The 24,184-nt window shown below is 39.4% G+C and overlaps 1 protein-coding gene across 1 annotated transcript; it reads right to left on the reverse strand.

Annotated features, from left to right (window-relative positions):
- Positions 1 to 220: 220 nt before the first annotated feature.
- AKIRIN2 (akirin 2) lies at positions 221 to 21,510 on the reverse strand. The gene is made up of 5 exons (XM_074948095.1): positions 20,912 to 21,510; positions 5,987 to 6,130; positions 5,157 to 5,306; positions 1,243 to 1,314; positions 221 to 899 (listed from the first exon to the last, which is right to left on the reverse strand). Exons 1-5 carry the CDS (start codon positions 21,114 to 21,116, stop codon positions 889 to 891), a joined length of 582 nt encoding a protein of 193 aa, XP_074804196.1. The 5' UTR covers positions 21,117 to 21,510; the 3' UTR covers positions 221 to 888.
- Positions 21,511 to 24,184: the final 2,674 nt, after the last annotated feature.

The raw sequence follows: 24,184 nt of genomic DNA on the forward strand, positions 1-24,184 counted from the left end.
ACATGCTTCCACATGAAGCAGCTCATCCAAGTGTAACAGAGGCATGATCTCTTATCTCTGCAGAATGACTCAATATTTCAGTCTATTTCACTCTCCTAAATTAAACTCTCACTTACTTCAGTTGCTAGTAAATAAAATTTTCATTTAAATATGGATAAATTTTATTCAGACAGAGCAGCAGTGCCACCTGCATATTAAAAACAAAGAGTAGAAGTAAATGTTTTATTCTTCCAACTAAATTCCAGTACTACAAGGGCAGTAAAACAATGATACACTGAAAAATTGCAGCAATAAACATTTGTTAAAGACTGATAGAATAAATAAAAACTACAAAAATGAGAAATCATATAAACCCATTCTTAACCCCCAAAAAAGTCATGGAATACAGAAATGCCCTCCTTTACTATTTCACAGGCAGTACTGTGGGCTAGTTGCTTAAAATTGTCCTGGGGTTACATTCTAATTTAACTGTGATTACAGTTTTGTTGTAGTGCACAGTTACGAAAACCACACTAACTTCAGTCAGAAGTGTCATTCTACATTTTTATTTACACAACCAGTGAAGGGCAAGTTCTAGAACACCAGCTTTAATCCTTTACTTTTTCAAACTTATTAACATAAGAAGCCAAATCGTAATGATACAGCAAATGAGGCCACTGGTATTATTACAGGTAGCAAAGGTCCACATCCAGGTGGTACTGACATCAGGGAGCACTCCAAAACCAGTTGCTGCATAAGAGTGGTTGCCACTGACAAAAGCTTGAAATAACCTGTGTTCACGGGGGTGGGGGAAAGGGGGGAAAATATGGCATTGCTGCAAGTCTTTTACTGGGACAGCTTGCAACAATTAGGGTGTACAGGGCAGCCCACGTATGCAGAAAACATGATTCATGAAACATCTGAAAAAAGGAAAAAAAGAAACGGTTACTAACAAGGTAACTGAATCCACATTGAATATAAATCAGTTAAGACAATAGCAAAAATCACTTTAAAACGAAAAGCCCCAATGGTTTACAGGAGGCAAAGCTATTTGATGCACATATATGACATATTATACAGCACATTTTCACTTCACCCTAAATTCTCCATAGCATTATGAATTGAAGCTTTCAACTCAGTGCTTTTCAGTTAAAATCTAGACCAAAAAAAAAAAAAAACAGTGGTACTACTGGCCATTTTAATTACTGAACCATCAAGAGATGTAATGTTCCTGTTTGATGTTAAAGATGCTGAGATACTCACAACTAGCAGGCTGTTCTCCATATCGTCGCATGATCTGATCATGCGTGAACTTCACAAATGCGTCGTATTGTTCTGCAAACATTAACATTAGAAGTGAGTGTACCAAGTTTAACTTAGCATGAAAAAACAAGGTCAAGGCTTACTTTTTATGCCATGCAAGCTATATCAATTAAACAAATGTTGACAGTCTGTAAGGGGCAAGTATGGATTATTCAACACAGCCATCTCATCTCTGCCCCCTAAAAAAAATCCACCCCATTAAACTATGTTAGCAATCAATTGGATTTCACTTGACAAGCGAACTACAGCACAGAATAAGACAACAGAGGAATCTGGCAAAGGAATATGCTGCACTTAGAGAGAGGATCTCAAAGCACTTCAAACGCACTTAAATTCTCACATTATCCCTAAAGGTCATATTATGCCAATTTTATAGATGCATAATGAAGGCCCAGAGTGGTTAACTGAGCAATGTCTGTGAGTGGCAGGGCTGGAAGTAGAACTCAACTTCCGCTCTCTAACCACTGAACAGAGTTACAAAAAGGCAGAATTTAAACGTCTGGGAAATGACAGCACAGAAGTATAGAAGAGATTTATTACAATCAAGAAATTATGTCACTGACTGCCAAAATGTTGAAGCAGCAAGAAACAGGTAACTATGGGATAAAAAGCTAAGTGAAAAATATTTGCTTTATTTCAACAGCAAAAATAGTCACAATAGGGAACAGGTGACTGCGGGTTTAGTAAAATCAGCTATTGAGTAATCTCCTCAAACTAAATACTAAGACTAAGATGATGCTATAAAGAATATTCAGTTCACTCTGAACTCAAAATTAGTCCTTTCCAGAAGGCATCTCTATACATCACATACATAACACATTTTTTCATATTCTCTTCAGTTTCTAATATTGCACCCATCAACATAGTATTAACTTTCAGAATTAGGAAATTAAAGAAGATCTATCAGATGCAGTTCCTCTCCATTCCCCTTCCTCCCTTGTGGAAAACCACATGTGAGGTGTGTTGGGTTATTACTTTTACGTGCTCTGCACTGTTCTTAGAAGAGGCAAGGATAAAGAAAGCAATCTTCAACCAAAAATGTAGTAGTAGTTCTTGGGTTTCCACAGAAGAGTCCCAGTCTGAGGGTCCCCCCCATGAAAGTCCCATCCTCTTGCAGGGATGAGCAAAGTAAACAGTGAATCAGTAATCAGCAAGCAGTGCAAAAGAACTCCTAAGTGTGGACAGTTTTGATGATCTGTGGGCCTTCAAAACTTTGACTGGAACTGGTCCAGTAACAAGGCAGCCAGTTTTTTAAAAGGTATTTCCCTCTCCCCTCAAGCCTCATCTCTAACTTACTGGAATTCAGATTCAGCCAACTCTTCCTCAGCCGCATGAGGACGTTAGCCAAAATACTGGGATAACACAACGGGTATGTCTACACTGCAATTAGACACCTGTGGCTGGCCCATGCAAGCTGACTCAGGTTCACACAGCTCAGGCTAAGGGGCTGTTTAACTGCGGTATAGGCATTGGGGCACTCCAGGACCCTCCCACCTTGCAGGTTCCATGCTCCAGGCTGAGCATCTACACCATAATTAAGCAGCCCTTTCATCAGAACCCAGGTTTTTAATTGCAGTGTAGACATACCCAATGTGAGCCAATCGGTTGCCCAGAAACAGTATCCAAGACCAGCAGCAACTCAATTTTAGAATCTTTAGAAAAACAATATATTAAAAACCAGATGGCCACCTTGTAAGTTCTCTTTGTGAATTTAAATTTGGCTCAGTACAGCACTGGTTTGCATACTATTATCTAGTATGCTCAAAGTACGGGTCTCCAAAGGAAACAGAAATCCATGATCGCTTATCCTTCTCATCAAACTGTATGTCACAGGAAAGGGACAAATCCCCAGCTGGCTCTTTGAAATTAGTTTTAATGAGGGCTTGTAGCACAACATTAGAACTCTGGGTTTTTCCAGGTTGCCTTAAAAGTAGGTAATCACCACAACTACAAAGGAATGAGAAATACCATGGTGCTAGGTAAGAATACAGCAGGTGATATCAATATATGCCAGTACCCTATGACTTGAACCTAACTAACCTTCTCAGACCTGCAAAAGCTTTTATATAGGGAACTCCAGAGTAACTTTCACGGGGAATAGAAGACGAATAATGTTTTAGCCAGGGCCCTACTGAGGCTAGTATCTCTAATGATTCTAAGCCCAAGTGAATGCTGATTAAGGTTCCAGGTAGTGGAGATAAGGAAGAACAAAGGAACACCATTGAATCAGGTTCACTATTTGGAAGATTCAATTGTTTGTCAGAGATCCACACACAATGAAAGATGGAAAAAAGGAGCTCTCCGGTAAACTATAAAGAAACCCTAATAGTTGCAGAAGCAAGAAGAGACTCTGACCTTTGAAAAGTACCAAGTGGTGAACAAGTCGGCTTAGGGGGAGAAAGCCATTTGGTTAAGATCTGCTAGAGAATTTCCAGGACTAGATTTCTACTGATTTATCCTTTCATGCTGACTAGCTATCATCTTGGAAAGGATGTGTGTATTGAAGGGGATACAACCATTGTGGTGGTAAAACACAGCTTAACTGGTCTCTTGCTGAGGGACTTGCTCTGGATTTTAATCTGGCACTCTCTCCTCAAAAGTTCCCGTATATTACAGAACATTTGTCATTGCTCCATATATGAATGAGGTAATATGATCTTATAGCATTTCTAACCCTCTTTTTGGTAACCTTTGCCCTAAGAGCACACTAATCACCATATGGGCTCCTCTCCCCAAGAGATCGGTCTCCAGTGAAACTCTGACTGAGGGAGTGTCAACTAGAGATTTTTCAGGAAGTACTGGTCATGCAGACAACCTCCTAGGATGGAAACCTGTAGTTATCCAGAACATGAATGTGTAAACATTCCTGGTCTTCAACTGAGCTTTTATAATCATACCATAGTAGAGAACACTTAAGAAGGAATGCACCTGATGATCTTGAGGGAAAGACTCTAAAATTATACAATAGGTACTACAGCAATGTGAAGCCATCTACCTAACACAGGTATTCAGGAATACCGAGGCTGCTTAAAAGTGAATATGGTAGAAAAATTACTATTTACATGTGTATTTTTACACTGCTTTGAGCCTAAGGACATTCAGGTCTAAGACGGACCTGTGGGATGCCCAGCCACAAGTACAGTCAAAATTCCTCGCCTCCACTAATTGAACTAAGTCAGTGAGCCAGCAATCCAGCATGAAGAGCAAGGAGTGAATGCAACTGCTCACAATGAAGAAGGTTTCAGGAGCAGGGGAAACAGGCAATCCACTGTGTAGTAAAGAAGAAAGTAACTATGCCACTGATCGGAAAAGCACCTGAGTAGTAGCCAAACACTGCTGGTTGTCTGGGATCAGTCAGGGTTGGTAAATGGGAAACTTCCTGTGCTAAAGGTATCTGCCCCATATACTGACCCCTCTACGTCAAATGCAAAACTCCTGTAAAAAATTAAGGAAAAAGCCCTTCCCCAAGGGGAAAAAAAACTTTGCAAATGGCTCTTAGGAAAGCCGAATAGGAAGCCATTTTCTCTGTGTAGACATAAAATAGGGAGGAGATGGTCAGCTCAAATATGCCAGCAAGAGAAAGTTCTATTTGAAATAAAAACTCTTCTTCCACCAATTGATGGTGTAGAAATACCCATGGAGTTATAGCTTCTGTCCATAGCAGCACAGAAGATGGGCCAGATAGTCTACAACAGACACTATGTTATCACTTCTGCTATGTCCAGAGATGGAAACTTAAATTTTCCACTTGGGCATCTCATTTCTTAACCAGATATAACATTAAAGTTACAAAAATTACTGAGGCAGCCAATATATTAATCAATTTTTTCAAGTTACATTTAATTCAAACACACCTGCAAGTTTTGTGGTCAAAATTTCTTCATACTCTTCACGGATTTTCTCTTCACGTTCTTTCAGCAAACGTTCACAGATCATTCCAACTTGTCTGAGAGTAAACAGGGGCTGTTCTTTTTTCAATGGTGATGATGCTGCAGATGAAGTACCTATGATTAAATATTTACACATAAGTAACTCAAAGTCAACATTCAACATCTTCCAGCTTTCTACATCATCTCTATTACATTAAATGTGTTCTCCAAACGAAACATTTGGCAAAATCTTGCTTTAATTTTTGGATACTTCCAAATTTTATTGATACTGGAAACATTTTATACCATCACTTAAAGGAAGTAATCTAAAATTATGCTCTCAGTTCAGCATGCTGTAAGGATAACAAAAGCCTCAAAAAATGTTAAATAGTGTTTACTACATGCAAAAATGTCTATTACAGAAAAGAAAAGACATGTCATACAGAAACATGTCCTCATTAAGGATCCTAGGCATTCATTGTGAGTAAAGTTACATCCGTTTTTAAAGTATCAGTTGATCTTTCTGTAAAGACATCTGCTGCTCAATGGTTTACAAAAAGTTTGTTTGCAGAATGATTTACTGGGAATGGGCTAACAAAACCTTCAAGGAGTTATCTATTTTAATTCTTTTAATCAAAGCTGGAATTTGCCACGACATTAATGCTTGCAATAATGTAACTCCACCAACAGTAAGGATATGGCTCAAGCAAGAGTCGGTTCACAGGGAATGCGAGAACTTGAGGAAAGTTATCTACGCACATGGAGTCATGAGGTGTATATATATAACAAAGTTATACAGAGTTGTGGCTAGATACCTGGCAAAGCTGGTCCAGTAAGGAGAAATGCATGTGGCTGTGCATCAGTAGAACAACAAGGATCTGTCTGCTGGAAGCTATTTTCTAAATGTCTCCTCTTCTGCATGCGTTTGTACTCCTGTTTTATGTTGTACAGAATTTGTTCTAAAACAAAAGTTAAAACAAAAGTTAACTTAGTAATGACTACTTTACAGTATCCCTCAACTTTATTTCCATTTCAGATATCAAGCATCCGGGATAATTAACTGACACCAATAACAGTTCCTAAAGTGATGTGTAAGTCTGCAAGCCATTAAAGGGGCCATTTTATCAATTATATTCATGTGTAAAATGCAAATATAAATAAAGAATCTGACATTTAAAGAAGTCCACTCCATAATATTCATGATAAAAAACTGAAGATACAAGTGACAAGTTACACTGGTTTGAGGTACAAGACCAGCCTCAAAAGCCCTCAGAGGGTGAATAATTAGTGACAGTTTTACGGTCACAAACTATCATGGTTAGAAGTAAATGACAGACACCTTTGGAAACCTGGGAGTTTCAACCTTCCAGTTCTAACAGGACTATCCACCTTCTGTTGACCTATTTGATTTTAATGCAGTTCCTTCTGATTACTATCTTGCTTCCCTTTGACCCCACCCTTATATCTCATCTTAATTAAGGGCTGATATCTACACACCTCCATAATTAGAAACCAGTAATTTAAAAGCAGATACTCCAAGCTTCTAGATAATGTGAAATATTGATCTTTAATTTTTTCCAGAGTTGCTGATAACATGTTGCAACTTAAGGGGAAGAAAACGAGAGTAATCAGAATAATAGGACTGTATAGTGGGACTATTATTTTGACATCTGCCAGGACTACAAACGATTAGGCAAATCAGTACAAAAACTTTCAGGATCAGCAGCTTTCTAAACCATGGCCCAGACAAGTAATATTTCATCGATCAATTTTTGCTCTCTTTTGAAGAACAACAACAATATGGAGTTCAAAATTTGTATAATTTGGTAATATTTAAGTAACCTGAATAATCTAATCTCAATAATTTAAAATATAGCATCTAAATGATCATCATTCCAGGTGTTGTTAACCACTGGAATATATGCTCTTCTAAACTTAAATGAATATGCAAATGAGATACATATTGAAATGTCACAATTATACCCAATGAATTTTTAAGTGGCTATGTATAAAACCCCCCCACAATTTAAAGTAATATTAATTGTTAATTCCCATTACCCCAAGGTACTGCTATACAATAAGAAAACAGAAATTCTTACATGTTTTACACAAGTTTTATTTCAAAATCTGGCATCTAATAATTTCTAGAAACATGTTCAAAGTGTAACCTAAACATCCCTTCCCTTACCCCCGTCCCCCCAAGTCATTCCTATGTTGCCTTCTCTTCAACAGTTACCTCTAGCAACTTTCATAGCTTTTGCTCACATAAGCATCAGCACATGAATTACACAACATAATACAAAGAACTACATACATTGGCCCCCCCATCCCCAGTTTCACAAAACACATCAAAAAAAACTTCAAAGGCAATTAGAAGAAAAAATTCGACAGGCTTTCTGCTCTTTAAAGGCCTCCAGATGCTTACAGATACCCCCCTCCCACTGAAGACATTTTTCAGATTTCTGCAGGTCAAACCACGGCATGGAAAAATCTACTGCTCGCAGCAAAAACAACACTTCCCAGGATGATCATTAGCTTCTGAAGACTCTAGACTTTCATTTTACAAAATTAAGTTTCTAGTCCTTAGGGCAAAGATAATTTTCCAAATGTCAACTAAACAGAAAGTAATGGCACGCTGCCTCCCTGAATCCACAGACAACTTTAGTCAGTACATTCCTGCTGCTCCTTTGTTTTTTGCTAAACTGCAACATGGTTCTGCTATACAGAATCCTGTAGGCAACACTGTGTCTAAGCATCTCATAATGGATTAATTTAACACTACTGTCAAATAGGTAAACTGAGGTATAGAGGCTTAAGTGACTTGCCCAAAATCAGGTAAGTCTGTGGCAGAGCCAGTAGCAGGAAACAGATCTTCTGATTCCTGGCCCAGAGGTTTAACCACAGAACTATCCTTCCTCTCGTATTTCTCTCTCTGCCTTTCAGCAGTCAGAGGAGTTTGGAGGCTTCAAATATCAGATACCTCCTAGCGACAGGTTACAAAAAACAGATCACTTGGGCAGGGGCAGTGTCAGAACCCTTCTAGGTATCCTTGCACCTTCAGCAAGCGGGCTTCTCGTTTGGATTATACACCATGGTCTATCATCGCATAGAAATATTAAAAAACTGTAGTGAAGCCAGAAAGGAAGGCAGTATAATGAAAGCAAGGGACATAGTAAGTTAGGCTTTCTAATCCATTTGTAAAAGCATATGTATGCACAATGCGTTACAATGAAATACAGTATACAGCAGAGGCTCTCAAATTGTGGTCCAGGAAGCACTTGCTGGCCACCATGGTGCTGAGGCCACATTTCCAGCTGCTAAGTTACATTTAGAGTTAAATACTTTCCTCAATATTATTTTTCTATACAACCAAGTGCTACCGTAGCTACAGAGATGTTATGCGATTGTGAAATGGAGTACAACCGGTTCTGTGTTAAAGTGTGTTCCACACTATGAAAAATATGTATTGTAGTAGTTCTCAACTGTCTTAGGGCTTGTCTACATGAACAGACTGTGACAAGCTGGGGTGTGAATCTAGCCTGCCGCAGTCTTACTGTCCATGTGCACCCATTTCAAACACTAGATCAAAGCGCATTAACTATTAATACGCATCCACAAAGTCCATGTGCACAGTTAGACCGAGCAGGCTAGATTCCCTCCCCAGCTTACCACAGTCTAGGGGTTCATGTAGACAAACCCCTACAGCTTAAATTCCAAGTGTGTGGCACCACCACATCTATGTTGCATTCTGGCTAGTCCATGTCAAGTACATTTTTTAAGATCTGGGTTCACCAACTCTACAGACATCAATTACACTTCAAACATGACAAAACCACAACAGAAGTCTTTTTCTGCAGTTCTGCAAAAAATACTAGATGTACACAAACTCTCAACTGCAACTGAGAGCGTAAGGGGAATTCCCCTGGCTTAATTAAAAAAAAAAACGAACAATTTCTGAAACCATCTCAACCAAAATAGTTTAACTTCTTCCTGTCCACCACTAGAGTACCAAACAAAAAACCCACAGGCTTTTATCAATAACCCCTCCAAAGGAATAGAACAAAAAAATCCCACTGAGACTCAAGGCACCGGACAAAAACCTTAAAAGCAGAAATACAATAATTGGGATAAAAAAAGCTAAACTACTCCAGGTCCCTAAACCATTACATAGCAAAACATACAATAAGCATGTATGGAGTGAACAATCAAAACCAACACATTTTCTCCTCTACTGTCCAGGATACAAGGAACTCGAGGAAGATACTTTCTTACTCTTATCAGAAATGATAGTATTTCAATTACTTTTTGTCATGGAATGGTTATGTGAACTCTAGGAAGACTGAGGGCAGATAGCAGGTTGGACTGATTTTAATCAAAGCAATTTAAATCACTTATTTTAATCATAATTTAAATCAGCAAGCAGGAAACGCGGATTTAAATCACTGGTCTGAGTCTTGTTTTACAACACTGCTTTTTATTTTTCTAAAGAAAGGTCGATTCTCATGGGTTGGTAACTATTAAAATATGTTGATTTACAACTAAATACAGCCTTTGCACTAAATTTTGTGCTTTGTTGCTAACCAAGCAGATATACTGTATCTATAGATACTTAATTATATAGCTTAACTCACATTTTATTCACATTCTGAATTTTTACATTTTTATGTTAGAAAATGGGGAATGTTCCATTTCATTTATTAGATTAATTTTTACTTATGGTTTTATGAAGCCCTATTTAGATGGAAATTTAAATTCAATTAAAAATGCACATAAACAGCAATTTAAAATTGTTTTATTAGCTCAATAAAACTACCTTCAATGTGCTAGATAAGGAAAAAACTTAGAACTAACTTAATTATTAAACAAAAGAAGTATGTGTAATTAGGGAACTGAACTTACTATTTTGGTCACCACATCCTTCACGCTTTTACTACCAGTAGATTTCATTCTCTCACATCTAGTTTTTATTCACAGACTGGAATAATAAGCCAACTTTTCTGCTTTTTCAACTCAGTTTCTCCATTTTTAATAAACTAAACTAGTTGAATAAACTGAAAATACTCTTTGCACCTGCAGAAGAGGCTATTTTTGTTAAAAACTGGTTTAGCTGCACCACAGCCATCTCTTGTTCCAGATGCTTAGTTGAGCTAGAGAGAAAAAATGACTCTATATAACCTGGTGATTAGGCAATTCACGCAGGAAGGGGGGAACCTGAACCCTGGTCTCCCACAGCCCCATGGGTAGAGCACTCCCCTGGGATACAGAATATAAAAGGGGCACCACCGCTTCCTCCTCCATTAGTTTCATAGTTCCTTTGCTTTAGATGAAAAAACACTTTAAAATGCTCAAAAGCAAAAGAAAGTATTTCATTCAAAACTTTTGTCAGGGTTTTTTGTTTTGGTAAGAAAACAGAAAAAAATTCTTGTGTATATCCTAAAAGGATTTTTTTAAAAAAGGTTTTGGTTCAACCAGCAAACTATAGAATTGATTATTTGCACAGCTCTAAGTGTAGGTGCTGAAGTTTAAGCCACAACTCATATGGTATCTTATTTTATTTGTACTAAAACTGCTATAGGCCAAAAACAAAATACTGAAAATGAAAGCCCATATCCCATAAACACGTAAACAGATTCATAACATGAACAGTCCCATTGACTTCAAATCATGTGACTCATGGGCCTTGTGCTTATAATTTAGCATGTGTCCGCAGCATCAAGGACTAGCTAAAATAGTTTTTAATTAAAAACTTCTTGACCGCACAAAATCTGTCACTTCAAACCAAAACCGCTTTGGTGTTAATAGTGAAAAGTTATTTAAACTTCCAATACGTCAAAGTCAGTGACCTCTTTATACCTAGGCCAAAAATTTCAAAAACAGGAGCCTAACGTCAGCTCCTAAACACAGTTATCTAACTGCACTCCCGGATGGAGGAGCATTAGCCTGGTCAAAAACATGTCAGATTTCTTGATTTGTGGAAGTTCAATATATAGAAAGGTGGTGTTAGTTACAAATAAAGCAAGGGCTATTTACTTTATCAATTCTGTGGTTGAATTTGTTAGTCTCGCAATAATGATGTTAATGAGGCCATGGGCATGTCTTTCTAGCACTGATGAGCATTTTAAGTGTGAAACTTCTAAGAAGGGGGGCGGGGGAGAGGGAACTGAAATTCTAACTATCAGCAAAAAGGAGTACTTGTGGCACCTTAGAGACTAACCAATTTATCTGAGCATAAGCTTTCGTGAGCTACAGCTCATTTCAATATGCTCAAATAAATTGGTTAGTCTCTAAGGTGCCACAAGTACTCCTTTTCTTTTTGCGAATACAGACTAACACGGCTGCTACTCTGAAATCTATCAGGTAACTAAAAAAACCAGTACAAATAAGCTACTTTAAAAGTCTATAAAATGGGAAGAAAGTGAGGAATGAACAATGCTTCTATTAAAAATCTGATTTGAATTTTAAAAATCTAGTTTAAATAAAAAAAGTTTAAAAAAAATCATGGTCTTTAATCTACCCAGATATACTGTGTCTCAACTAAGACTAGAAAAAATGGTCACACTTAAGTCATGAAACTTGACCTTTTTCGTGGTGAAGACGAGGCTGGAGGTGCAGCAATTGCACACATACACAAAAAAAGTAAAATTAAGTAATTCTGATTTTAGCTACCTTCAATGCAATTTGGCAGTTGGAAGAAGCAATGTCATATGATCACACAGCTCTGTGGACCATCGAGTGCTCTGCAGACCACAGTCTGAGAACCTTTCGTTTACACAATTATCTGGAAAAAGTGCTGATAGTAAATTTACTTCAAAATGTTTGTGAAACTTGAATGTACTGCTTTACAGAAGGTCACAACATTAAAATAATTACAAATGTGGATCTTTTGTACCCAAAGAAAAAGCATGTCACAGGCAGCAACAGTTAAGCCTCTGCATTACATGCCCCAATCAATTTTAGAAATCAGGTTGCAGGTTGGGATGAATGATGATTTGGGGAGTGCTACTGCCAGTGTAACTGACTGGGGGGGGCGGGGAAGGGGGGAAGAGAGAAACGGAGATCAAAGAGCCACCACTTCTAAGGAGGAGTGAAGGTTATTCATCTTTACAATTCCTGGACACAGTCTAACAACAGAAAGCATACAAGTCTACATTTACACAAAAAATTACTGCACTTAAACTCAGACAAAAAATGTAGTGCTTCCCTCATCCCCTAGTTTAAATATAGAATTAGTCAGCTTTCTGTCTTCATCTTCCTGCTTATCAGCAGGAAAACAAACAGCATCCATTAAGTTGAGTGGGTCCAGAGACAAAAGGAAAGCTTAACCAATGTTTTACACCCTCCCAATCCCCTATGTTTCCTGACCTAGGCTATTAGCCAGCCTTCTGGTCCCTTATGCTCCAAGTTACAAGTTCATTTGCTACATATAACCCTCCCATTACTGAAGCAAGCATCAACTGGGTACTTCTAAGTGTCATCTCTACGTGCTCTGCCAATGCTGCCATATGACTTGTCATGCTAACAGAGTGCTAGATTGAATAACCATTTCCAAACAATTGTTGGATAGTTCATACTTTCCTTAATGCATGATTAAGGGTCGTCAAAAGTTTGTTTGTTTTTTAATTTAGAGTTCGTCAGTCACTCACCCCACCCTGGCCAATAATTATCTAGAAATTATTTAAAATTGCAACTGCATTTCACTTTTAAGAAATAAGGCAAAAAAATTGGGAAGGAAGGAACATTATTCCCATTATGAAGTCTAGAGTTACTGTCAGTTTTCCCCTTATGTTGGGGTTTTTGTTTTGTTTTTTTAACTGCTTTTTACATTAGCACTCTCAGAAATCTTGGTTCCTGGCTTCTGTCGTTGAGCTGAAGGACACTCTGGCAGAATAAATAGGATGGTGATTCAGTAGGTTGAAATCAAAGTGGCAGCTTTCCCAGCCCTCAAATGGAACCTGAAGCTCAGGTTTCAGTTTGTGATGTCACCTTCCAATTTATTTCTTTAGAACCAAACCAAAGAATCCCTCAGAACTAGGGCTTGGCAAGCTGGTCAAATAATGTAACTGACCACCCATTATTTGAGCAAGAATACTCTAATGTAGCCGATGGCCTACCTTTTTGATTGCATCATGGTGCCATCTGTTAGCAAGCCTACTTAAATGCCTTGATCACTCACTTTACTATATGCTAATGCTACATGTTGGGAAAAAGTGAACTAACTGAAAATCAAGACGTTTTTAATTTACAAATATGAAAGCTGCTGGGGCTTTGCTGATAAGGAGTATCCAAACCACCTTCTGCATGTGCTGCCCTATGATGCTATTTTTCATTGGTCATGTTGAAGATTGACAACTTTCTCATCACATGTCAAAAATGAAAAGCACTGTCAAATTTTTCAAAAATAGAAGTACCAGCAGACAATTTTCAGTGCCACGTAGTAGAGCAGTCACTTTCATCCACGACTGGGTAATCCTTGTCTTATTTGATGGGCACCTTCTCTTAAATGTCTCAAAGATCTTAAAATATGCAAGACGACATGAGTTGCTGTTGAAAAAGCCTAATGGAGACCATAACGTCTTACTCTTTTGTTATGGTTCTAATAAATTAATGCTTTAAAATATGACAATTTTTAACATTATTTGACCAACCATTTTTGCACCAGTCAAATGCTCAACCATATTCAGAACCTAACCAAACCTGAGATTTTCACAAAGGAGACAAATAGAAAACTACCATGATGTTATCTATATCTATATATTATAAAGGAGTAAGAAAGGAATCAGCTCCTTTTTAAATAAACTTTTGTACCGTTCATTAATTCCTAGTTACTATGATCTCACTTATTTACAGCTTTTTCACTAGCCAAGGCCTGTCCACCTTGTTCATACGCCTTTCATTTGATGCCACCACACCTCTGATTCCGGGATCACCAGCCAAGTATACTTCCACGAGCTGTTACCCCATTTCACCATCAAGGAAAATGCCTTGGGAGAGCAGCAGGATATCAATTGAGGCCCCAAAGCTCTTCATTTAGTAACAGATCTCACTCCAGAATCTGCCAACCCAACCAAGATATCTTGAAAAAAAATTAATGAAGATATGTATTTTAGAGAGATCCAGACATTTAGCATTCTCTTGCTTTGGTCATGCTCAGTCACTTCAATGTCTTTTTTTGTTTGGGGGCAGAAAAATATCTGTTGGTTTTTGACACTAAATATTACACAGCCCTTTAAGGCAAATAATATTTTCATAGATGACACCATAATCAACATTTTATTTTTTTGACATTCACAGCCAGTGCCCATATTTACAGGACCACCAGCAGAACCTCTCAAGAGACCCAGTGGTGCAGAACTGGCACCCTCGTGAGATCCAATTATCCAGGACCACAAATTAATGAAGGTTCTGCTCCACGTCTGGCATTCATGTTAGCATTAGTGTGTTTTGCAATAATGTGACATTTCAGAAAATGCCAGATCCCTGGGTCAGGGACTTAAGGAATAAAAAATAATAGAACAGACAGTGTGAAATATGCCAGACAACTGGCATTTCAGTATTCTTCTACAATCACCATAAATTTATTGTCAAACTGGAAGCTAAAAATGCAGGATAAATTCAACATTTAGGTCACATTTGAAGATCAGCCTATTAATCACTTTATACACCTAAGAAGACTCAAAAATCACCTCTCAAAATGAGGTAAACATTTAACAAGTTCATATACAGCCAGTGTATTTTAATTCAGGGAACAAAGTTCTACGAGACTGGGGTATTTTGAAAACCCTGGCATGTTGTCATGATAATACAAGGACAAACTGTCCTGCTAATGAGTGTGTGCACAAGATAATTTTTCTATTTAAATTCTGTTTACTGCTAGTAACAACATGGTATATCTCCTCTTAAGACCTTCAAGAATTACTTGTCTTGGTTCTCAAACTTGTGCTTGGCCACTGCCTGCTAGGTTTCAGACAGAAGGAGCAGGTTTCCTGAGACGGTAACTCACAGGTCAAAGGAGAAAGATAGAGAGGAATAACTGTGTTGAATCTACCCTTGAGCTAAGTATGGCAATTTCTTTTTCTTGCATAATTTAAGATAATTGGGTTTAGATATTAGATGTAAAAATTTCCTGTGAAAGATCAAAACATATTGAATGGCAAAATCCTCAACTAACCTCCTTTCATGAATAAAGATTCAATGATACCTCAAGGGAAAAACTATTTACAGCCAATTTTCCTTTACCATATTTGCCCACAGTTATTAGGGATATTTGCATGAAAACAGAAGTCTGCATTTCTTAAGAATTCATCTGTCCTTGCTTGTTTTCCACTTTTTCAATATCTTTAAAAGGGAAGGTGAGAAGAAGGTTAAATCCCATTTTAGAACAATTTAGTACTCATGAAGGATGAGAACAGGTACACAGCATAGTCAAAAGCTATACAGTATTCTTCAAAATCAACCACCAATGTGCCTCAATCCTGAACTAGAGTTAGAGAAGATGATCCATTTTTTTACACCTGTTCAATTAGTGGCCTCTATGCCAAGGATAGCAATAAAGGTGCACTTAGAGATTGTGGGTTTGTGATGTGGATATGTGCTCACTGAAAAAGTAGACTTCTGATGGTATCTGGGAAGTTGAACTAGCTTAATTAGTTTCATTCACTACTAATCTCTGCCTGGATTTGAACCAGTGACATCTGAAATGAAAGGCCTTGTATTCTCATAGCTATCCATCCCCTATAATCTTTGGTTTGTAACATCAATTACTTACTAGGGACATGCTCACGAGAATGATTACTTCAGATGGAAAATAAACTGCAAATTGTAGATGAACTCAAAGATCTTGTTCGTGTGTTTTTAATAGAGATTTTTCAGGCTAATTCTAAACACGTTTTTCATGATTTTGTAAGCTATTAGCTGCTATTTAACCTTTGAGACTAAGCCATTTTCAAGGACGCACGCCCCTGAAATATGAGTTTGTTTAAAGGTACAATATGCAATCTGGAGCAGAGATGCAGAGAAGCCATCTGAAGTTACTATCCGCGTTAAGGAGATTTAAAACAGCTAGTGACGAGATCTGCACTGTATTTTTATTTCTTTGGACAGTTTCCCACCCGACCCACTTTCAATCAACCTAAAAGCTTCAGTTTCAGAAGAGCCTGTAGCCAGTACAGCATAGTCTGCCTTTTAATTATAACCACAATGCTGGAATTATCAATTAATAAAATATTACTACTATTTTTGCCCTGAATATGTTCCTCTCCTCAGCAAAAGCAATTGAAGATAAACCTATCTTGACATCTTAATGAGGAAAAATACATCATTCCTCCCACCACTTCCACCACCTACATTTATCAGCTTGATAAAAAGATCACAGTAGCTTTAAGATTTCACAGGGGAAAGTTATAAGGTACAGCAAGTTACCACAGGACACCTAAGCTTAAAGTCATGCCAAGGCCACAAATGAATTTGAACTTGGTGGACTCATTCTAGTCCCTATGTGCCCAGAACACAAAACCACCAAAAAACCCTGGCACAACTGGCTGCCTCTTTGAGAAACCTGGGCCTCACTATTAAAAAAAGGAGACACTCAAGACACCACCATTTATGCTTTATTTTCAGAATAACTGAAATCACTCACTACATTGTAGTTAAATGCCCACCCGCCAATCTGTTTTTGAGGTACCACAATAAAGCATGTATTCTAACCCACGTTGCACCAGGAAATCCTCCAGATACAAGAAAGTGAGCACCTCTGATGATTTTGGTTTAATCCTAGCTCTTCAAACAAATATAAATTATAATAAAAAGTGCTCTGTACTTCTAGTCAGTCTGTCTCTCCCTCTCCTCTATAGATACATACACACAAAATATTCTTACCTAATCAAATCTTAGCTAGAACATACGTAAAGGGAATTTCAGGCGAGTACAAAGACTAATCTACTCAAAAAAAAAAAGGGGGGGGTGAGGGGGGGAGAGATCTTACTTACATTAAGATAGTGCCACTCTTTTCCTACCAGAATTGTTGTATGTAAATAGCATTGTCTGCACACTGCAAATAGTGGATGTAAGTAAACCCTGATTTAAAAAAGTTTAAGATAGATAATTCCTTACAGATGCAAAACACTTCATGCTATGGAATGGAAGAATGATTCAAAATAGTCATAACAGTACTAGATACAAGATCTATAGGAGGTATAGATGAGAAACCACAAAAATACAATTCAGCTGTCAAATCCACTGAGAAACTAAAAGCGACTTAACAGCTGTCCAAATAACCACAAAATATAACAACACTCCTATTAGATATAAATTTCATCCTAAAGTCATCCCTCTCCCAAATAGCCATATCATTTATTTGCCAATGAGCATTTTATACTTAATTTAAGACAGCTGGTGTCTCATCTGGCTAGCATACAATGTGTGTTCCTGCAGACACTATTGCCATTCAAGTTGCATTTTGTTTCCAGATAACACATTTGTTTCTGAAAAGATCAATCAAGTGTTGAAATACTGAGGTGCACAGACATAAACTGGAGTTAAACAGCACCAGGACTGACAAGTCAAAGAAAGAACAATGTATTTGTTGTATGAAGTACCATCTTGATTTAAACAGCAGCATCAAGTTGTTTTACACACACAATTTAGGTCTCAAATTACTAGAAATCTGTTCATTAAACAAAATTTAACACAAATTCTGGCTGCAAGCATTGAAAACCTAAACACTAGGGCATTGTACTTGAGAAACAGGGAGTGAAATTAACTAAACTCTATCTATTGTGAGTATATTTCACTGTCTATAAGTGCAAAAATTAATCCAGTAGTGAAAGTTTGGGTTAAATTTGAAATGTTTTTTAAAAAATATTCTATGTTATATAGCTACAGGCACTATGGCTCCTTACAGTGTGCCTTTAAAAGGGAAGGCTCTCATTTTTAAATAATGTATTAGCAAGACCAGGATAATAATACACTTAGAAATGTTACTTATAACTATGTTTAGTGAAAAGCATAATATTAGGCGGAACTTCAATATTCTCAGTCAACGCTAAAGAGACATGGCAAAGCAAAAGCTCCTATTATTACAACATTATTATAGCAATCGTATGTCAGAGCACACCCATGTGTGAGCATGCATAACTCCCAATTAAATTGAGTAAGGTTGTTGTTCAAGACCATTCAGTAACAAACATTTTTATTGATTTGTGCCTTATCTTATTACATTATAATTCAAAGCCACCATAATTACTCCGATAATTAGAACTACACCATATCAAAAATCATAATTTAGAACCAAATAGTGGAAAACACAGTTTAAAGACTACTATAACACTTATTTCTGCTGGGAAAGTAAAAATCAATTATGATGAAATTATAATGCTTGAATTATTATTCAACATTTTATCATTACTATTCAGACAGCTGGATGAGATTAGAGACATTGCCAAACTGACAATTGTTGACAGCAAATGTCTCTTAAATTTTATTTTGAAGATTAAGTTTAAAAACTGGTGTATGGATTCAAAGACCCATAAATAAAAGCTGATGTTGAATCTGGATCAGCTGTACAGAATCACTTAGATTTTGGCATTTTCCCTTCAATAACTAGTGTATTATAATAATCTTTCCTACCTGAACAATTTCTTTAATTTGTTCATTTTAGATACATTTACTGGATTATTATATATATTCTTGACATTATAAATTCTTTGAATTTAAGTTTTTTCAAAGGAAAGATGAGGTAGGGTCCCCAGACAGGCCAACTATATATGCTCAACATTATCAACCAATAATAAATCTTAGTCTCAAAAGCCCTATAAAGACCATTTAGCATTAAGATAGAAAATGATTTTAACTACCGCCCATGCCTTGAAATTGTATCAATACTCCTCCTCCCTTGAGCAAGATGTATTACTATTACAGTGCAGTGGCCTGACCAGCTTTTTTTTAAAACCTCATTTACATTAATGATTCATAGCATGGATCCTTCCATTTCCCTAAGAAATTATCTAACTGAAATCTTAGTATTTAAACAGTAACCCATATTTTGAAAAGATAAGCAAACTAAGCTTGTTCTTAAAGATTACATATGTACAGACATTTAAATGTCTTATTGCAGTGTTATCCTTTACAAAGCTGCCTGGTGATCCATTCAAAACCCTTTAAACATTTTTATTACAAAAAAATCAAATATTAAGTCATTGTCACTAAATTTAAGAAACTACCATTTTATACTTATAATATCATGATTCCTTAAACTTGATCTTTTTTAGTGTTTGACTAAAGCCTGTAGAACCAGAAGTGTTTAGTCAGGGCCTGCTGTCTATCGAGTTAAGCAAGCTACAGTAAGATTAGAACTGTCCTAGTAACAAAGAACTTAAAATACAGACTTAAAACTACAGTTTAGCACCGGAAACATAAGAATCCAGCAATTCTTATCAAAAGGGGTAACAAATTTAACAAAGGACCTGCATTAGTGACAATTTAGGAAAGGCTTTTTCTGCACACAAAGGAGAGATTTACACCTCAGCAGCACCACAAAAAACTCATGACTGAATGCATGGATGACAAACGTTGTGAAGTGCATTACTGGAAGCTGTAGGCTACACTGACACAGAAGCCAGCACTCTGCACACTCAGCCAAAATTCATTTTCTCCTCGTTCGTTTGTGAAATTGATCAAGCTGTTTTTTTTAAATTGAAACAATTGCACAAACATGCCTAGAGCTAAGTCTTAGGGCCACCAGTTGAATCTTCTCTGACTTGTGAAGAACATGAAAGGATTTCTTTCCTCCAACATCTCTGTGACGAGAGACTCGCTAATTACATTTTATTTGCCCCGAAGGCAACTTACGCATTTAAAGCCAATCGCTTTCATCACTTGGTTTTTCCATGAAACTTTAAAGACACCACAGACTGTCATTTCGGTCCGTGCCACATACTAGGCGACTGGAAAAGGCATTTTCCCTTTGTTGTATTCGCTTTCGCCCCTACCCAAGTGGCGTTTTGTGGGTGATTGATGACAGGACATGCCCCCTCCCCCTCCAATATCTGAACAGCAGGCGAGGAGGTGCCGCCGCCCGCCTCACTGAGGCACCACCACTCGCTCCCGGCGCTAATGGCTGCAACAAATCGATCGGGGGACCAGAGAGAGGGGCCTCGAGCCCAGGCACCTTTCCCGGGTGCGATCGCGCCGCCCCCACGCCCCTACGTACATGCTCACCCCCCTCCGCCCCCAGGATTTCCGCAGTTTGACTCGCCCCTGCGGCTCCCCAGCCGCCCAACGAAACCCTCCACGCCCGCCCCAGCGCAAAGAAACCCGCCCCCCACCCCGGCGCCCCCTGGCTAGAAAGAGTCTCTTCCCATCCCCCAGCCAGCCCGGCCCCGACCTGTCGCCTCAGCCCGCACATCCCCCACCCCCCGGCCGGCATCGGCCCAGCCCTCCCCCTCCGCTGCCAACGGCCATTTCTATTGTGTCGCCTCCGTGGCGATGCCAGGCAGAGTCGGAATCTCCCCGCCTGTGCCGCTGCCATTCCCGCAGCCCGAGAGAAAATGGCTGGAGGAGACTCCAGACCCACCCCGCTGCCCTCCTCCCCTACCCAGAGCCGGGCTCTCCCCCCCCCGCCCCGGCCCTGCGCACTCCCCAGGAGGGCCGAGAGCGACACCCCCCCCCCAGCCAGGACCCGCTTCCCTGCCCCACCCAAACGGCCTCGGGCCCCCCACCACCACCACGGGGCCCCCGGCACCCACCTGTGGTGAGGCGGGAGGACACCTCCCCGAAGGGCGAGGGCTCCATGCGCAGGTATTTCTGCGGCGAGGCGGCGGCGAAGGAGGAGGCGGCGGCGGCCGAGGAGGCCGGGGCTGACAATGGCGCACATCGCCTCCGCTTCGGGGAGGCCGGGCTCAGCAGAGGGTCGAAATCCAGAGTCCTTTTCAATGTGGCGCCGCAAGCCATGGCCGGGGGGGAGCGGGCCGGGGGCTGCGGAGACCCGGGGAGAGCGGGCTAAGGGGGCTCGGTGCGAGGGGAGGGGGGAGACGGCAGCAGCCGGCCCAGCCCAGAGGCGCCTTCCCCACCGTCTGGGGCGGATGGGAGGGGGAGCTGCGTCAGGGCCTCCGCCTCCTCCCTATCGCCCTCTCCAGGGAGCGGCTCCGGCCCCCCCGGCGGCGCCTTCGCCGACGGATTCGCTCTCCGCCCGCCCCGCCCTCGCGAATTCCGCCCCCGGCCGTTCCCGGGACGGTTGCTGGGACGGTAGGTGCGGAGCTGGGCTCGGCTCGCCGGTCAGGGGCCGCCGATGAAAAGCGATGGCAGCGGCAGCGGCGGCACTTCCCTCTGTGACTCTCCCACACCAGCAATATGGCGTCAATAACAACGCCGCTGATTCAAAAACCAGCCCTCTTCACTGCGCCTGCGTAGCAGGGGCGGTGGCCACCGCAAAGGCTCAGGGGACTTGTGGTTTTTTACCGGCTTCCCCGGCACTATGCGAAGGCGTTCAAAGGGAGTGGGGATGAACTACACTTCCCGCCATGCAGCGCGCCGGAGCCCTAACTTCCGGGGTAGAATTTAAATCCCACGGAGGCTGCAGTGTGGGATGCAGGTTAAAGGACAAGTGACTGAGAGTGGTAGCCTTATATGTCTCTAGTGCAGAAAGCAGGCAAATAACAATCAGGCAGGGAAGAAAAGCTTTAGCGCTGAGCGAAATGTAAAACACAGTTGCACCCAGGAAAATAGGCCTAACTCTTGGGGGGGAGGGGGAAGTTCATATGGCAAGATTTCCTGAACCACAAAGCAGATCAGGAAGATAAGAAATGAAAAGGGAAGAGGCCTTCTGAATATGGTTGGGGCTGGCAATCTAAGATTCTGATTGGGGAAAGGAGCATTACTTGTTCTCAGCAATAATAGTGATTTTATACGTAAGTGCACTCCTGATGGGATGCTGCACAAACTCTTATTATTTCTTTATGACACCACAGGTGTACATGGTACTTTACAACAAGTAAAATGTACTGCACAAATGCTCTTAAGTAAAATTTGTGGTCTCAAAAGCTTTTAGTGTCAGAATTGTACCAACAAGTACAATAGTGTGTGAATAGAAAAAATATGAGAACACAGGTACATATCCTAACTAATAACATATTGGAAAAGACCTTAGTTGAAAAATTTTTTCTTCAACATGATAAAGTGATATTCTTACAATTACTTAAACTGCTATCTTGTAGAAGGAAGCAAATGGAGGGCAGGGGAATAGGTTTAAAAAACTGTTTTCTATAGAAAAGGAGTACTTGTGGCACCTTAGAGACTAACCAATTTATTTGAGCATAAGCTTTCGTGAGCTACAGCTCACTTCATCGGATGCATACTGTGGAAATTGCAGAAGACATTATTTGTGCTGGAAATGGCCCATCTTGATGATCACTTTAGATAAGCTATTACCAGCAGGAGAGTGGGGTGGGAGGAGGTATTGGTTCATGGTGTCTGTGTATATAATAATGTCTTCTGCAATTTCCACAGTATGCATCCGATGAAGTGAGCTGTAGCTCACGAAAGCTCATGCTCAAATAAATTGGTTAGTCTCTAAGGTGCCACAAGTACTCCTTTTCTTTTTGCAAATACAGACTAACACGGCTGTTACTCTGAAACCTGTTTTCTATAGGGCAACATCAAACTACAAAAAGAAAAGGAGTACTTGTGGCACCTTAGAGACTAACCAATTTATTTGAGCATAAGCTTTCGTGAGCTACAGTTCATTCACGAAAGCTTATGCTCAAATAAATTGGTTAGTCTCTAAGGTGCCACTAGTACTCCTTTTCTTTTTGCGAATACAGACTAACACGGCTGCTACTCTGAAACCTATCAAACTACAGTTTACCACTGTGCAAAATATAACAGTCAATTTAACTATTAGCAGCAACAAAAGATAAAGATACGGTATGTTCTTGGTAAATTAGTAACATTTTTAGAGATTAGGGAAATAGTCCCTTTCATAAATTACTTGGGTTTGGGTTTTGTCTTATTTTTAACAAATCAAACAAACAGTTCTTTAAAGGATGTGACTATACATCGGAATAAAACCTAACATCTGGAAATGAATCTCAGTTTTACAGGCCAAGATTAATGTATAAGTAATGTCTACTAAACCAAAAGAGGGTCATATCAGTCTAAATATACATTTAATTATCCTGATGACAACATGTTTGTACAGTTCCTAGCACTATCAGGCTGATCCCGATTGGGCTTATGGGCACTACGGCAATATGAATAAATAATAAATAACTTGCTTTCCCTGTTAACAATAGCACATGTCAGGCCTGGAATAACTAGAATAGGGTTTTCATAACCAGATGCAGCTGGAAAAGGGTTTTCCTAACTTGAACAGTCCTAAAAGTAACTAACTCCTGTAGCAAACTAGTTCTTCTTACTGTTGTCTTTTCTTTTGGACAGACTTGGAGTAGTCAAAACATTTCATTAAAGTGGATTCTGATAAGCCTTTCTTTAACCAAGGCAACATGTAAAACAAGGCCCTACATGACTAAGAGCTTGTCTACATGAGGAAAAGTACCATCATTACTATACCAATATGATTATACTGTTACAATTATTCTTCCCCGGAAGGACACTGTTATTCAGAATAACTGGCCTGTGACGTTGCACTCTATATGATTTTATGAAAATATGCTAATGAGTGTGAATATAATGTAACTGGAATATGCTTCCTACCAAAGGTCTCTTGTAAGGTATCATTACAAAGCTTATAATCTACTGAGTGGGGTCATCCTATTTGTATAAATGTATCACTCTTGTATCTGAAACTAGAAATATGAAATATAACTCTGAGAGCCTATTGTAATTATGCAAAGTGTGAGCCATTAATGGTGGTTTGGAATCTTGATGGCTCCCATCAACTAGGACAAATGACTGTAGATGGCTCTGTTTACTTGTAAGTCTTCCTGTATACCTGTGTGCTGGCAAGTGGGTACTGAAGTCTTACAGTGACATGTGATCATGTCACCTGAACTGGAATCCAT

This window comes from Natator depressus, chromosome 3 (genome assembly GCF_965152275.1).
Source record: "Natator depressus isolate rNatDep1 chromosome 3, rNatDep2.hap1, whole genome shotgun sequence".
NCBI classification, from domain to species: Eukaryota; Metazoa; Chordata; order Testudines; family Cheloniidae; genus Natator; species Natator depressus.

Coding starts and splice junctions, on each gene's coding strand:
- AKIRIN2 (XM_074948095.1), bottom strand. CDS start 21,116: ATGGCTTGCGGCGCCACATTGAAAAGGACTCTGGATTTCGACCCTCTG. Junction 6,131..20,911: donor GTCCTCCCGCCTCACCACAG/GTGGGTGCCGGG, acceptor CTTTTGTTTTAG/AACAAATTCTGTACAACATA. Junction 5,307..5,986: donor TACTGGACCAGCTTTGCCAG/GTATCTAGCCAC, acceptor ATTTAATCATAG/GTACTTCATCTGCAGCATCA.